This window comes from Sorex araneus, chromosome 1, assembly GCF_027595985.1.
Source record: "Sorex araneus isolate mSorAra2 chromosome 1, mSorAra2.pri, whole genome shotgun sequence".
Taxonomy (NCBI): Eukaryota; Metazoa; Chordata; class Mammalia; order Eulipotyphla; family Soricidae; genus Sorex; species Sorex araneus.
Genome location: NC_073302.1, coordinates 93,246,949 through 93,261,538, shown reverse-complemented (window position 1 = coordinate 93,261,538; position 14,590 = coordinate 93,246,949). Strand labels below are relative to the sequence as shown.

Genomic DNA, 14,590 nt, shown 5'->3' with positions numbered 1-14,590 from the left:
GCTGCATTGAACTCTGTCTTCACTTCAATTTTTCATTATTTTCACTTCTAGATTGAAGAGGAGAAGCTAGTCAAAGCCAATATTACCTTATGGGAAGCCAATATGATTAAAGCCTACAACGCATCCCTCACTGGAAATACTACTGGGCCACCCTTTTTTGTGCATCCTGCAGATGTACCTCGAGGGCCGTGCTGGGAAACAATGGTGGGGCAGGTAATGACACAGCAGAAGTGTGCAAGGGTTCATTTCATTGATTCAAAAATACAGAGTCAGTATTTCTTGATAAGTATGTCCTAGTTTTTTCTTATCAGCAAAATATACTCAGGAGTTTTAAAATATTGGGTATTCAATAAATTGAACACTTGGATATTCAATAAATTAAACAACATGTGTTGTGCATGAATTCCATATATATGTACTCATGTAATACATATATTAAGATAAATACTACATATACACCCACTTTGTAGTTATATATAAAGGAAGACTATTTTTAAATGATTTCAGATTTTTACTATTTGTGTTATAATCAAGCATCCATAATAAATGCAGCCCAAGATGGAACTCTGTGATATATTTTGTAACTATATCACACTGGGGAGCATATTTTAATAGTACTTTCATAAGTGTCAAGTTTTGTCAAAAAGTTGTCCATTTAGCATTAAAAATTTTATTTTAGGTTACACATACAGGTATTTTTTAGATAAAAGAAATAATGCCACTTACTGGCTTTCTTTCCTGTATAGAAAGTCAAACAAACTAAAAGCAAAATCAAAACAAAACAAAATTAATTTAGCCCATCTTTTTGAAGATCCAATTTACATTTTGAAAAATCTTTAATTTTATTTCATTGTAATTTATATGCTTTATATACATATCATAATTTGTGTTTTAACACACTGCTTTATTATGCTTAAAAATATGTGCCTCTATTTGATGACAACTCAATTTCGGCAGTAATGTGGTCTTTGTAAATTATTTGAATAATTTTTTACTGAATATTTATTTTCTATGAGATTAAAGGAAAACTGAAAGTTAGTATTAGTCTTATGAAATTAATGTAATTTAGACAAATTACCTTCACATTTAATCAGCTACTGTAGACTTAAACTAGTCAACTGCTGTTTCAACTGTAGGGGGAATGTTTTATATTAGGAACAAATCATGAAGAATGAGTCTTAAAAGTAATATTGTATAATTAAGGATTTAATTTCTTTTGTAAGCTACCAAGAACCAGAGAAAAGTCTCCAGCTAGTTATATGCTATAAAAGATGTAATTTTCAGTCATGCATACTTCATCAAATGGGGCAAGAAACTATTATAAAGAAAATAATAAAACAATATTTGCCTTCATTTAGTATAGAGGTGTATTGATCTACAGTGTGGGCAACAGGATAATGGCCCTTAGAAGTTGTCTATTTGGTAATCACTAAAACCTATGACTATGTTCCTTTACATGGTAAATGGATTTTGATGATTTGATTAAGTAAAGGATTTATTATCATGAGGGGTGAGTTTAATGAAATTACAAAGGGGACACAGAAAATTAAACTCAGAATAAAGAAATGTTTTTCTCAACAGTGACACTCAATGAAAATTATGGGTTTTTTCCTTCCAATGTTTATTTTGGCACCATGGCTTACAATATTATAAATAACAGAGCTTCACGCATACTATGTTCTAATTCCACAGCCACAAGTCAACAATGCTCAGTTTCTCAATTTTTATTGTTATAGCTTGGGTCACATGTTTACAATAATGTTAGACATGATTTTCATGCTTGTATGTTAACTCTACCACCAAAGATCCCATGATACTTCACCAATGATTGTATGTTATATTCAGTCCAGCTCATTATTTCCTCAGTCACTCACTACCCTGACCCTCTGGTACTTATTTGGCATTCTCAGTTCTGTGTTCTGGAGCCAACAGTTTACATCCTTCCAACCTTTCAATCCCTTGTCTCATTTATTTACATACCACTGATGAATGAGGTCAAACTGATTTGTCTTTGTCCCATTGACTTATTTCACTTAACATGATTCCCTCCACTTCCATCCACATTGCACCAGACGGCATGATTTCACCTTTTCATATGGCTTTATTGTGTTCCATTGTGTTTAGATCTGTTGTTGTACATTTGGTTTAGGCTCATGGGGCTTCTGGTGTGCAAGATGGACCCATAGGAGCAAAGTAGGGGGCACTTAGGCTGCTTCTAGGCACATGCAGAAGACTCTCAAATGATGTGTTGCTGTTCTTTGAAGAGAACATAGAAGTAGAATAAGTGAATTTTATGGTAATTTATTGGGGGGGTGTGGAGGAGGACACAGCTGGTGATGCTCTGGGCTTACTCCTGGCTCTGGGCTCAGGAATGAATCCTGGCAGACCATATTAGGCTCAAACCTGGACTGGAAACATGCAAGTTAAGAGCCCTACCTGCTGCTATACTATCTCTGCAGCCCTGGTAGTTAGCATTTTTTGTATTTATTTTTCTAGATCTCTATAGTATTTTCCATAAAATTTGAATTCATTTACATTACTACCAATAAGATATTTGGGTTCCTTTTCTCTCTAAATTTACTACCAACACTTGTATTTTTTCCATGCCCATTCTCATGGGTCTGAGGCACTATTTGGTTATCATATTGCTTGTATCTCACTGCTAATGTGATAATGAACATTTTTTTTAAATTTTTTTTTATTGAATCACGGTGAGAAAAAATTATGAAGCTTTCAGGTTCAAGTCTCAGTCACTCAGTCACCCATTCCTTCACCAGTGCACATGTTCCACCACCAAGAACCCCAGTATACCCCCCCTCTGACACCCCCACCTCTGTGGCTAATGATCTTCACTTTACTCTCTATATACTTTGAATACATTCAATATTTCAACAGAAAACTATCATTATTTAGAATTTTCTCCCAATAATCAAACCTGCTGAAAAGGTATCATTTGATAATTTGTTTTCCATTGCTGAGAATGAGGAATATATGAGCTCTGATATGGATTTCTAATATTTTAGCTCAGTTCACAGTTTTGTGTGTGGCTGCTCCAGATCTTGTCTGGGTGGAGAGTGTGCCGGTAACATCCCATCCCAAGATCTCCTGTGCGCCACATCACTGCAAGCTCATACCTCTAGGTAGTGGGTTCTAGAAGATGAAGGTCACCACGTGGGTGCCACCGCTGCTGCCACCCCCTCCGAAAGAGAATGTGGAAAGAGAAAAACCTTTCCCCTCCTGGGGTGGCATAGAGTTGTAGCTCAGTTCACAGTCTTGATGCATTTCTATAAGAAGTCGCTGGGTGCCAAAAGTGGTTAGTAGCCCTCTAGAATCATAGTCTGTAAGGAGCAGAGGAGCCATTTTTGTGTGCGGCTGCTCCGGAGCTCGTTTGGGCAGAGATCGTGCTGGTAACACTTCCATCCCAAGATCTCCTCCGCGCCAACTGCAAGCTCGTACCTCTAGGTAGTGGGTTCTAGAAGATGGCGGTCACCACATGGGTGCCGCCACCACCACTGCCGCGCCGCCCGATAATGAATATTTTTAAAATGTCCATGTTTCCATCAAGTTGTCTTTTTTGAGAAGCATCTATTCAATTATTCTCTCCCATTCAATATTTTATACTCTCCCATTTGATGCAATTAATTTTCATTTTAGTTTCTTTTGCTATGAAGATCATTTTATTTTTTAATGTTTTAAATTTTAGACACTGTGCTTTACAATACTATAAAGGTTAGGGTTTTATGCACACCATGCTTCAGCCCGCCCCTCCACCAGAGTGTATGCCCCATCTACAGACTTGTCCCTCCTTCCCCATCATGGTAAGCTCAGTTCAGTAGACCACTTCTCAGGTTCAGTTGCCTTTCACCCTTTGTTGTCCCTTAACTATGTTTTTTATATCTCACATATGAGAGAGATCATTCTGTATCTGTCCTTCTAGCATTTTAGTTTGACATAATGCTACTTATTTATTGTATATTTTTTCATTTTCTTACATATGTTGAATCTCTGAAATCACTATTGACGATAATATTATGGACCATTTTGCCTATGTTTTCTTTATTTCATGTTTTTACTTTTAATGTCTAAGTAAAATATTATTTTATTGTTCTTAAAACCATCCAGATAAAGTGACTTATATTGACTTTTAAAAAATTCTATTTTCTATTTTACTTTTGTTGGGTGGGGAAAGATACCTAACTGTGCTCAGGGCTTATTCCTGACTTATTCTTGTTATTTCTGATACTCAGTAATTACTTCTGACAGTGCTTGTGGGGCCATATATAGTACCAGGGATTAAATCTGGGTAAGTCACATGCCAAGCAAGACCTTAACCCCTACACTAACTCTCCAGCCTTTAAAGTATCTTGTCTCTAGTACCTTTCCTCCTTACATTATCTTACCTTAATGCCATCTATAGTTGGATTTCCCCCCTTCTCTTTCCCTTTACTGCATCCCTAAGAGTATTATATTCTTGTGGGAGTATTTGCAATGATCAGTCATAGGGAAGGGATTTGTGGTTCTTACTGGAATATTGATAAAGGAGGTAAAATTCCTAAGGACAAGGAGAATACGAGTCACCTAAAATCCTGAGTTCTGGGAAGTTCTGGTCTGACTTTGGCCTTTAAGTGGTTATTGGCTATATCCATTTACTTAGAAATATGTATTTTAGCCATTTTTTTAAAAAGTGACTCCAGAAAAAAAAGACAAATATTTTTGCAATTAATATTTGGGATTCATCCAAAAGACTCAGAAATTGTTCTGTAAGAACATTTTGAATATTGCTTTTTTTACTGTATGGATGCCCTCTGCCTTTTTTCCCCCTAAACAAGGTTATGAGACTCTGAGTTTGAATGTGATATAATCTGGTGACTCTTTCATCTCTCCTGGGATTCTCAGGATGCAGTCTTTAGTCTCTTCTGTAATAGCATTGTAGGCACATTACAATCACTCTTGGAAGATAGCTATATGAAGCAATAGAACAACTCCTGAATTAAAGTCTGGGAAAGAAGAAGGAATAGTCTAAATGGCTAGCATTTACTTAATGCCTCTAATATTACAAACATTTATCTCTGAGGGGCTGTAGCGATAGCACAGTGGGTAGGGCGTTTGCCTTGCACGCGGCCAACCCGAGTTCAATTTCCAGCATCCCATATGGTCCCCTGAGCACCGCCAGGGATAATTCCTGCCTGCATGAGCCAGGAGTAACCCCTGTGCATCACCAGGTGTGACCCAAAAAGAAAAAAAAAATAAAAGTCTTTAAAAAGAAAAAAACCATTTATCTCTGAATTTATATATGACTTCCTGAAATGTAATCTTCTTTTTATAACTTTTTAAAATTTTATTTTATCAAAGCATCATGATTTGCAAAGTTGTTCATAGTTGGGCTTTAGACATATTCTGTTCCAGCACCCATCCCACCACCAGTTTCTCCTTCCCTCCACCAGCATTCCCAAGCTTCTGCCTTCTCCTCATCACCCCTCCAGCTAACGTGACAGACACATTTTAAAGTTTATTTTTAAATTTAATTAAAGAAGTGTTATTTACAAGAGATGTTATATTCTTTATTCTTTTATTAGTAATCAACTATTTTTTGTTTGTAATAGACCACACTTGAAGGAAGATCTTGACAAACAGAAAAATAATGCCAGAAATCTAAAATTGAATTTTTGCATCCAGGCAGTCTTTATCATCCATACATGGTACACAGTGAGGAGCAATTTATGATATGGAGATTGATGTATTGGGTTCTGGTATGATGAGATGTTATATTCTTATACCAATTTATAGATATGGAGACTGTGATAATGAAAGGTAAGGCAATTTGTTCAAGATTTCATAAGACAGGGGTTCAAGTTCAGCCTACAGAGTCAGCTCAGAGTCTGTGTCCTTGTTCATAATGCTGAATCAGCCTCTGAAGCTTCATTAGCATCAATTTCCAAATTCCCATCAGGGAATGACTATAGTGTTGTCTCTTGTGATGTCTCCTGACATCACTGGATTGACCAAGACAAGAAGACATCGAGATATATCACAAAATCCCGTTGATTGTTGAATTTCTTGGGTGGTCTCAATACCCTCTCCATTCGTCCTATCCCTGAGATTTTAGAAGCCTCTCTCCACTTGGCCTTCCCAGCGATGCCGCATTGAAGGCTCTTTTAGGGTCAGGGGAATGAGATCCAGCTTGTTACTGGCTTTGGCATATGAATACACCATGGGAAGCTTGTGAGGCTGTCCCATGTGGGCAGGAAACTCTCAGTAGCTTGCTAGTTTCTCCCAGAGGGAGAAGTAGGTTATAAGATATCTTCTGAGAGCTTGCTTTTAAGTCTCTGGATGTTGGCCATTGATGGGATTACACACATTATACCTGGGTTCCTCTGCCGGTACCTTCGTTCATGAGGATTGTCCTAACGTCTAGATAGGGGCCTTGACCATGGCTGTGGCTAGGTTCCGGAGGTCTTCGACCACCAGGAGCTCTGCTCTGGGTGGGGAGGGAAGCTGGAGCCCATCCCCTCTGAGGGGCCCTGGGGAATACAGCCAGGCGTGCGGGCAAGAGACTCTCTGCCCATATATATTTTTATATCTTAAAATATTTTCCATATATATAGGCATATAAAACCATTGGTTTCTACTGCCAGGTCAGCAAATGGTTTTGAGGCCCATACCAGAAAAGCTTTCAACACTAGATTAAAATGAAATAGATTAAAGTAACATATTTCTTTACATAACATAGCTGAAATATAGTGCTCAGAGATGTAGAAATAGTATGGTGGTTGTCAATTGCCTTCCTCCCTTCTTCCCTTCCTCCATCCCTTCATCCATCCTTCCTCCCTCCCTCCTTCATTCCTTCTGTCCATCTTTCCTTACACCTTTCCTTTCTTTTTTTCTCTCTCTTATTCTTTTCTTTCTCTTTTGATTACAGGGCCACAGTCAACAGTGCTTAGGGCTTAATCTTGCCTCTCTACCTGAGATCACTCCTGGTAGCTTTATGGAGTGGCAGGTATCAAACCCAGCTCAGTTTCATGCAAGGCAAGTGACTTAACCACTGAGTGTCTTGCCCACATGCCTGGCTGTCTTCCCCGGGGCCCCTCTGAGGGGATGGGATCCAGCTTCCCTCCCCGCCCAGAGCAGAGCTCCCGGCGGCCAATGACCACTAGAACCTAGCCACAGCCATGCGAGAGGCCCGTCTCCACATGTTCGGACAGGCCTCATGCATGAAGGTACCGACAGAGGAACCCAAGTGTGTGTAATCCCATCAAAGACCTACATCCAGAGACTTAAAAGCAAGCTCCCAGAAGCAAGGCTGAGAAGCGATATCTTGTAGCCTACTTCTCCCTCTGGGAGAACCTGGCAAGCTTCTGAGAGTTTCCTGCCCACATGGGACAGCCTTGCAAGCTTCCCATGGTGTATTCATATGCTAAAGCCAGTAACAAGCTGGATCTCATTTCCCTAACCCTGAAAGAGCCTCCAATGGGACATCGTTGGGAGGGCTGAATCAAGAGAGACGTCTAAGATCTCAGGGAAAGGATGAATGAAGAGGTTACTGAGCCAGCTCGAGAAATCAACAATTTACGAGATTTCATGATCGTGATCGTGATCATGATATATAAGTAAAATATTTTAAGATATAAAAATGTATCTATGTTTATATATATATATATCTAAGCACCTTAAAATCTATCTCTAATTGATGCTACTTATTAGAATTTAAAATCTAAATAAATCTAAATAAAGTATTAAGAACTCAAATTGCCTGGGGAATAAACAAGAGAGTTTAAGAATATAGAAAAAAGAGATGCCTCCAGACCCCCACAAGGTTGAACCTCATATCTGGGGCACCCTGGCGAGGCAGGTGAATCCCAACACCTGCCCTAACAGAGCGCAGGCAACTGCAGTCTATCAGAACCCAATCGCTGCCATGCTCATGGCTGGTCTCCACAGACTCAGATAAGCCTCATTCACAGTAGTTGAAAAATTACAGTTGAAAAACTCAAGTATGCAGGCTTTGTGAAGGAAATCTCCAGGTCTCACAGAGTCAGTAAGGAATAGAATGTCTTCCATGTAGTGCGCAGGGGCCAGGGCCATTCCTGATATACAAAACCCACCCATGCAGTTCAATCCTCAGCCTAGCAAAGCTGTGCTGTCCAAACCCAATTATACCGAGGCCGCCAAAACAGTGCTCAGGCATCAACAGTGCTGGCTTGAAACTGGAGACCACTACACACAAAGCAAGCTATCCAGCTCTTTGAGCTATTTCCCTGACTCTATTGTCTCAATCTTAGGAAAATTTTCTCAGTAACAAGACTGTAATATAGTCATTTGGAATGACAAAGAATACTTTTAGCCTAGAGAATTAGGAGTGAAACATTTTCCATTTTCTTGATATTGCTAATTAGTTTCTTTAAAGTTTTCCCTCCAAGGACTGAAGAGATAGTATTGTGGGTAAGGTACTTGCCTTGCGTATAGTTCAACCCCTGGCACCCCCTATCAGTCCCGCTACCATGCACCTCCAGGAATTATTCCTGAGTGCAGAGCCAGGAGTAACCCCTGAATATCAATGGATGTGATCTCAAAGTTTTCCAACCAATACTATGTAGAATCATGAAACAGTTGATGAGGACACTAGAGCCATTTAAAGAAGAAACTGTGCATTGTAATACATATACTATATCAACAGGAATTCGTGCGACTGACTGTTTCTGATGTCCTGACCACCTATGTCACAATTCTCATTGGGGACTTTCTTCGAGCATGTTTCGTAAGGTTCTGCAATTACTGCTGGTGCTGGGACCTGGAATATGGATATGTAAGTAAGATCATGATTATTCTCTTATTAGATCACTCATTGTGGTGTCATTCAACACATCTGCAAGAGTAAGAGAGATTAGAAATTCATGGCTAGGATTGCTTTTTAGATGCTAAAAAATGAAAATGAGTGAGGACAATTTTAATTCAGAGACAGATAGATTTGAATGTCATCACTCACAACATTCTAGTAAAATCAACTCAGTGTGGCTAATGCAATAAATTTCAACCTGTGTGTTAAAATGGGATAATAACACAATAAATCTGGAACCATAGTTAATCACCCACCTTCTAGGGAATCTTGCTGACATTTCTAGAAGCAACGCCAGATGTGTCGTGCCATTCTATCAATCCTTTGAGTCATATCCAGTTCTTGGACATTTGCTATCTGCTAGTCTGTGTGCCATATATTTTGGGGATAAAAATATTCAATAGCAAATTATATTTATGGTATTATAGAATGCAGTCTAATAAGAGTTTGATTGAGACAAAAATGGAAAGCGGAAGTTTCAAAGTTTAGTTTGATGCTCAAGTCTGAAAAACTGAATTCTGAGAAGGTGACTTCCTTTCCCACAAAACAGTTTTCGGAAACCCACTAGTATTAATTCCATCTTCCGTTCATCCTGTATGTATGAGCCTAGGTCCCTCTACAAAACTTGAGAGAGGCAGAGGAACACGCATCACTCTGCAGTAAGTTCTCATATCCCTTCTTTGCAAATGAAACAATCTCTGAATATTAGACTCAAGATGCTATTGGTTCTCATTTGATTAAAATAGTCCAGTGATGTCATGAGTTCTTAGAATGAATTTTAAGCATCTTTGTGGGATCCCAGTTCTCTATATGATTTTATAGATTTTCCTCTGTTCTAACCACCTTCCACTTTTGCTCTTGCTTTATAAAATTCATGTTCAATCTGGAGTTCTTATGCTCAAACACAGGATGGTCCTCAAACTTGATTTGGCTGTTCCTCCCTCTAAGAGGGCTGATTTCTTGATATTAAGGACTCAGTGAAATATCACCTCTTTAGATATCTGATCATCCAATCTAACATAGTCCACCAGGCATCTTGTTATTTAAGCTCCTGTTCTATTTTCTTCATATTGACATTTCTATGTTTAGATGTGCTTATTATCCATCTCCTCTGTTAAAATGAAATCCCTATTAAAACAGAGACCTGACTTCTTGGCTTTGAACCATGCTTGTCAGATAGCAGACATTGAGTATTAACTATTAACTCAATGTTGAACCTTCACATTTTAGCACTATAATACAAACAACATCTATAGATAAAACTATGCCTGATTCCAAGTCTTGGACCCAGGAAGTCAGTTGTACTTTTGTTTTATCTTTTGTTTTTCTTTGTTTTGTCATAGGGCCATACCCACAGATAGTTAGGGCTTACTCCTAATTCTGTGCTCAGGGATAACTCCTGGTGATGCTCTCAGGACCATCCCACCTTGGAGTCTGTCACAAGCAAGACAAGTGCCTTAATCCCTCTACTATACCTCTGGCTCACTTACGATTCCTTTAACATTCTCAAGCCAACGATGCTTCTCTCCTTACCAGTAAAGATATATTATTTGATGGCCTTCTTACTGATTTGTGACCTCTGGTCTGTAGTGTCCTGCACTCACAACAATTTTAAGGATGCTAGGCCAGACCCTTTCTTTGTCTGACTTTGAGATTGTATTTTGTTAAGCCATCTCAGTCACCTTCTCTGAAAGCGCCTCTCAGATGAGCCAAGGCAGTGACATAATGCTGTTTGGTGAACAACTATGATGTAATGTTATAGATACAGGAAGCTCTCACACAGCTTTCTCATTCCTTATGATGAAGTATTAGACTGGCTTGGTTTTATTCCTATTTTTCAGACCTGATTCAGCTCTGATGAGGCAGACATAAAATGTCATTCTTTCCTAAGCCATTGATTGTTGTGTATACCTTACTGCTTTCTTCTTCAGTGCTAGAAAATTTTTCTTCATATATAAGGTCAATATAACATGATCTGCATGGATATAAGCTACACTTAAATTATTATGATTTATTATCTTCTTAGTGCTGACACGCTCTTAGGCTAGTCCAAATACAATAAGAGACAACTTCCTGTTACAGTCATAGAAAATAAAATTTCTTCTATTATGTTTTTCAGCCATGTGACACCTCATAAGACACTACCTACCCATTTTTCATAAAATCATTGAGGGAAGTATATATATGTATATATATACAAAATTTAGCCAATTGAGTGCAAAAATGTATTATAAAGATCATTTACCAACAACCAACTATAAATCATCCTCAGGATGCAAGCATGGCTTAGTATAAGCAAGCCAATCAACATAACATGCCATATCAGTATAAGGAAAAATAAAGCAATATGATTCAATCAATAAATGCAGAGGAAACATTTGACAAGATCAAATACCTATTCATGTTTTTTTAAACTCCTAATAAAAATATGCATAGAAGAAATTTTCCTCAAGATAGTTAAAAAATATTTACCATGAACCCACAGTTAGCATCTTACTCAACAGAGAAAAATTGAAAACCTTTCTCTTAAGATTAGGTGCAGGACAAGGTTACCAAATTTTACCACTACTATTCAATATAGTACTGTAAGTTTTAGCCATAACAGTTAGGCAAGAAAGAAATATTAAGGACATCCGGATGGGAAAATAAAAATCCATGATGTTTTGGATTCCTATATTTAGGATACTCTAAAGAATTCACCAAAAGAAAAGAAAAAAAACACTCCTAATAGAGTGTCTTAATAATTAATAGACTTGCTCATTAAACTGGCTGGCTACAAAATCAATGTACAGAAATCCATGACTTTTCTATATGCAAATAATGACTAAAGAGGAAAAATTTTCAAATAACATAATTTCTCTTTCTACTTTCTCTTCTCTCTCTCTCTCTCTCCCCCCCCCATGTTGAGAAAGGAATTGGTAAGATGATCATATATAGAATCTAAAAGCATACCATGTCAGAGCCTAGAGCAATGCCAGAGTCCTGTCATTTTCTTGGTATCCTTCATGTCCTCATTCTCTCTCTCTCTGTCTCTCTCTCTAATATATATATATATATGTATATGTATACATATATGTTTAATTTTTTTTTGCTATACTCTTTTTTCTTATGCTACTGACTGATTAGTCTTCATTTCAAGTGAAACCAGAGATAGTATTTTCTTTTATAATTAGTTTTATTCCCATCAGTAGCAGTTTTCCTACCAGATTGCTGTGTCACCAAGGAGTCTTTAGAGAGGACACCCAGGGACAAATGTTTTTCTTATTGGTGGCTGAATTTACAAAGAGCAGCCTGGCCTGCCGCCCTAGCAGGATGATATTATCCAGGAGCAAAACACTGCATTTTGAATGTAATAATTTCTTAAACTTTTGTGGCACTTCTTTCTCACTTATTTTTAATTATGTAGGTAATTCACATTTTGCTTAAAGATACTTTAAAATATGAAAAATTTAAAGATAAAAATTAAATCTATAATCTGTCACCCACATTGAACAATGATTCATTTTTCTGATTACTGGGTTTTTTTTTTTTTTTTTTTTTTGCTTTTTGAGTCACACCCGACGATGCACAGGGGTCACTCCTGGATCATGCAGGCAGGAATTACCCCTGGCGGCGCTCAGGGGACCATATGGGATGGTAGGATTCAAACCCAGGTTGGCCATGTGCAAGGCAAACGCCCTACCCGCTGTGCTATCACTCCAGCCCCCTGATTACTTTTAAGTCTGTTCTCTTTTATAGTTTCAGGTAAAACTGATCACAATCATGAATGCCTAATTTTACATTTATTTTTTCAAAAATGTGCAATTTTCTGTAGTTTTCTCTTGTGTGTATAAATATTCTTTACACAGTAATTATAATTCACTGCAATATAAGTTCTAGTATAAAGGTACTACTTTCATTTTAATGTCATACATTTACATGGCTTTATCTCTGCTTGTCAAAATTAATCAGCCCTTTATAAATACATTGTTAAAAGAATTATAGAAGATCAAAGACGGTGGGATTGTTAATGTTTGTTTTAATATGTATTTTCAAATTATTACTCTAAAGATGCTTCCATTGTTAAAAGGTTTAACTGATTGGGGGAGAGAGCACAGAGAAGAGTTTACAGATAAACAAAGGACTGGGAGTGACTTGGGAGCACTGTGATGGGTGTTACCTGAGAAACCTAAGTTCCCTGTGGCAAGACTGAAAGAACAAACCCAATGTTATCCTACAGATATCCATGTATTCATTCATGTCTAATAACTCAGTAAAGTCAGAGGAAATAATGTTAAATATGCACTAAATATATGCAGTAGTGAATAAAGCATTATTTTTTTCTCTGAAAAAAAAAAAGATGCTTGCATTGTTGCTTTCCTCAGTGGTAAATGAAAGTGCCTCTCTCCATACTTTTACAACAAAGAATAACTGAATTTAAAAGTGGTTTACTATGTTAAATGAGTATACTCTTATTATTTTTATTGCTAATCATTATATTGATTCTGCAGTTGTTCTACAAGTGGTTGAGGAGCTTGTTATATACTGATGTAGAAATAAAAGACATTTGCTTTTCAATGTTTACCATTTGATATACTGACCCAATGAATATCTGTGTCTCCTTTAGCCTTCATACACAGAATTTGACATCAGTGGCAATGTTCTGGCTCTGATCTTCAACCAAGGCATGATCTGGTAGGCCCACGATTGGACATTTTATCCCTTACAGTCAAGTCTACAGAATTATTACAGTTTAAAAATGCCACTTTGGTATTTGAGAAAACAATAACCTATATCTAGCCCAGCATTTACCTTTATAACGTTGATGACTCTAAGTATTCGCTTTTTTATGTTATAACTCTCAGTCATGGAGGTATCTGCCTATTTTGCAGAGCACATTAAATAGTAGGAGCATATATTCTATTTGGTATATTATTTAACACTTTTAATTTTGTTATATAACACTATGTGATAAAGTAAAATATTAATTATTGCTAGACAATTTGCATAGAATAATCTAAGACCTTTCTAAGAAAGTTGTTTATAGTTCTCACAATTGAATATATTTAAAATGAAATTTTTTATTGGTTTGATTTTGAAACCATATCTGGCAATGCTCAGGGATTACTCCTGCCACTGTGTTCAGGAGTCATTCTTTGTGAGACTTGGGGAATCATATTAGAGAAAACCACAAAAATGAGGATCGAACCCAGATCAGTCATATGCAAGGCACTGTGCTACTGCTCCAGCCCTTACAATACAGCTTATAACTGTTTTAAAAAACAGCAGCTTTGCATCCATGAGATCTTATGTTTGATCCCCAACATCACAAAAAAGGGAGGACTAAAATATTTTTTAAAAACCCCATTCTTTATTAAAATAAAACATGTTTTAGGAAAGTCAAGTTTAAAACATGATCATTATTTTATAATTTTTTTCATGGGATCATTTACACATAAAAATTATTTCTTTTGGTGAGTAAAAGAGATTGTCATTTATTTTTATAAAGTGAAAGTATTTTCACTGCAAACCCTGACAGGTTAAGAGGAACTGATATATCAGAGAACATTTTTTAGTTTAAAAATTCAATCACAACATGCAATTTATCAAGGTACCATGTGTCTCATCAATCTGTCACTCTTTACTAGGACTACCAAACCCACAAGTAGTTAAACTGAATATTTTTATTCTACTGACATGTCTAATATAATATTGTGGTGACTCCATACTCATTCTTACACCAGCACACATACTAGTAATTATAATAGGTTTTCCCAC

At 37.1% G+C, this 14,590-nt stretch overlaps 1 protein-coding gene across 1 annotated transcript in view; it reads left to right on the top strand.

Moving 5' to 3' along the window:
• The window catches only part of TMC1 (transmembrane channel like 1), a 163,112-nt gene that overhangs the window by 131,055 nt on the left and 17,467 nt on the right, over positions 1 to 14,590 (top strand). Inside the window, exons 13-15 of the mRNA XM_055122337.1 lie at positions 52 to 213; positions 8,675 to 8,803; positions 13,440 to 13,507. Coding sequence (XP_054978312.1) covers positions 52 to 213; positions 8,675 to 8,803; positions 13,440 to 13,507 — 359 coding nt within the window. The remainder of the gene's footprint in view (positions 1 to 51; positions 214 to 8,674; positions 8,804 to 13,439; positions 13,508 to 14,590) is intronic.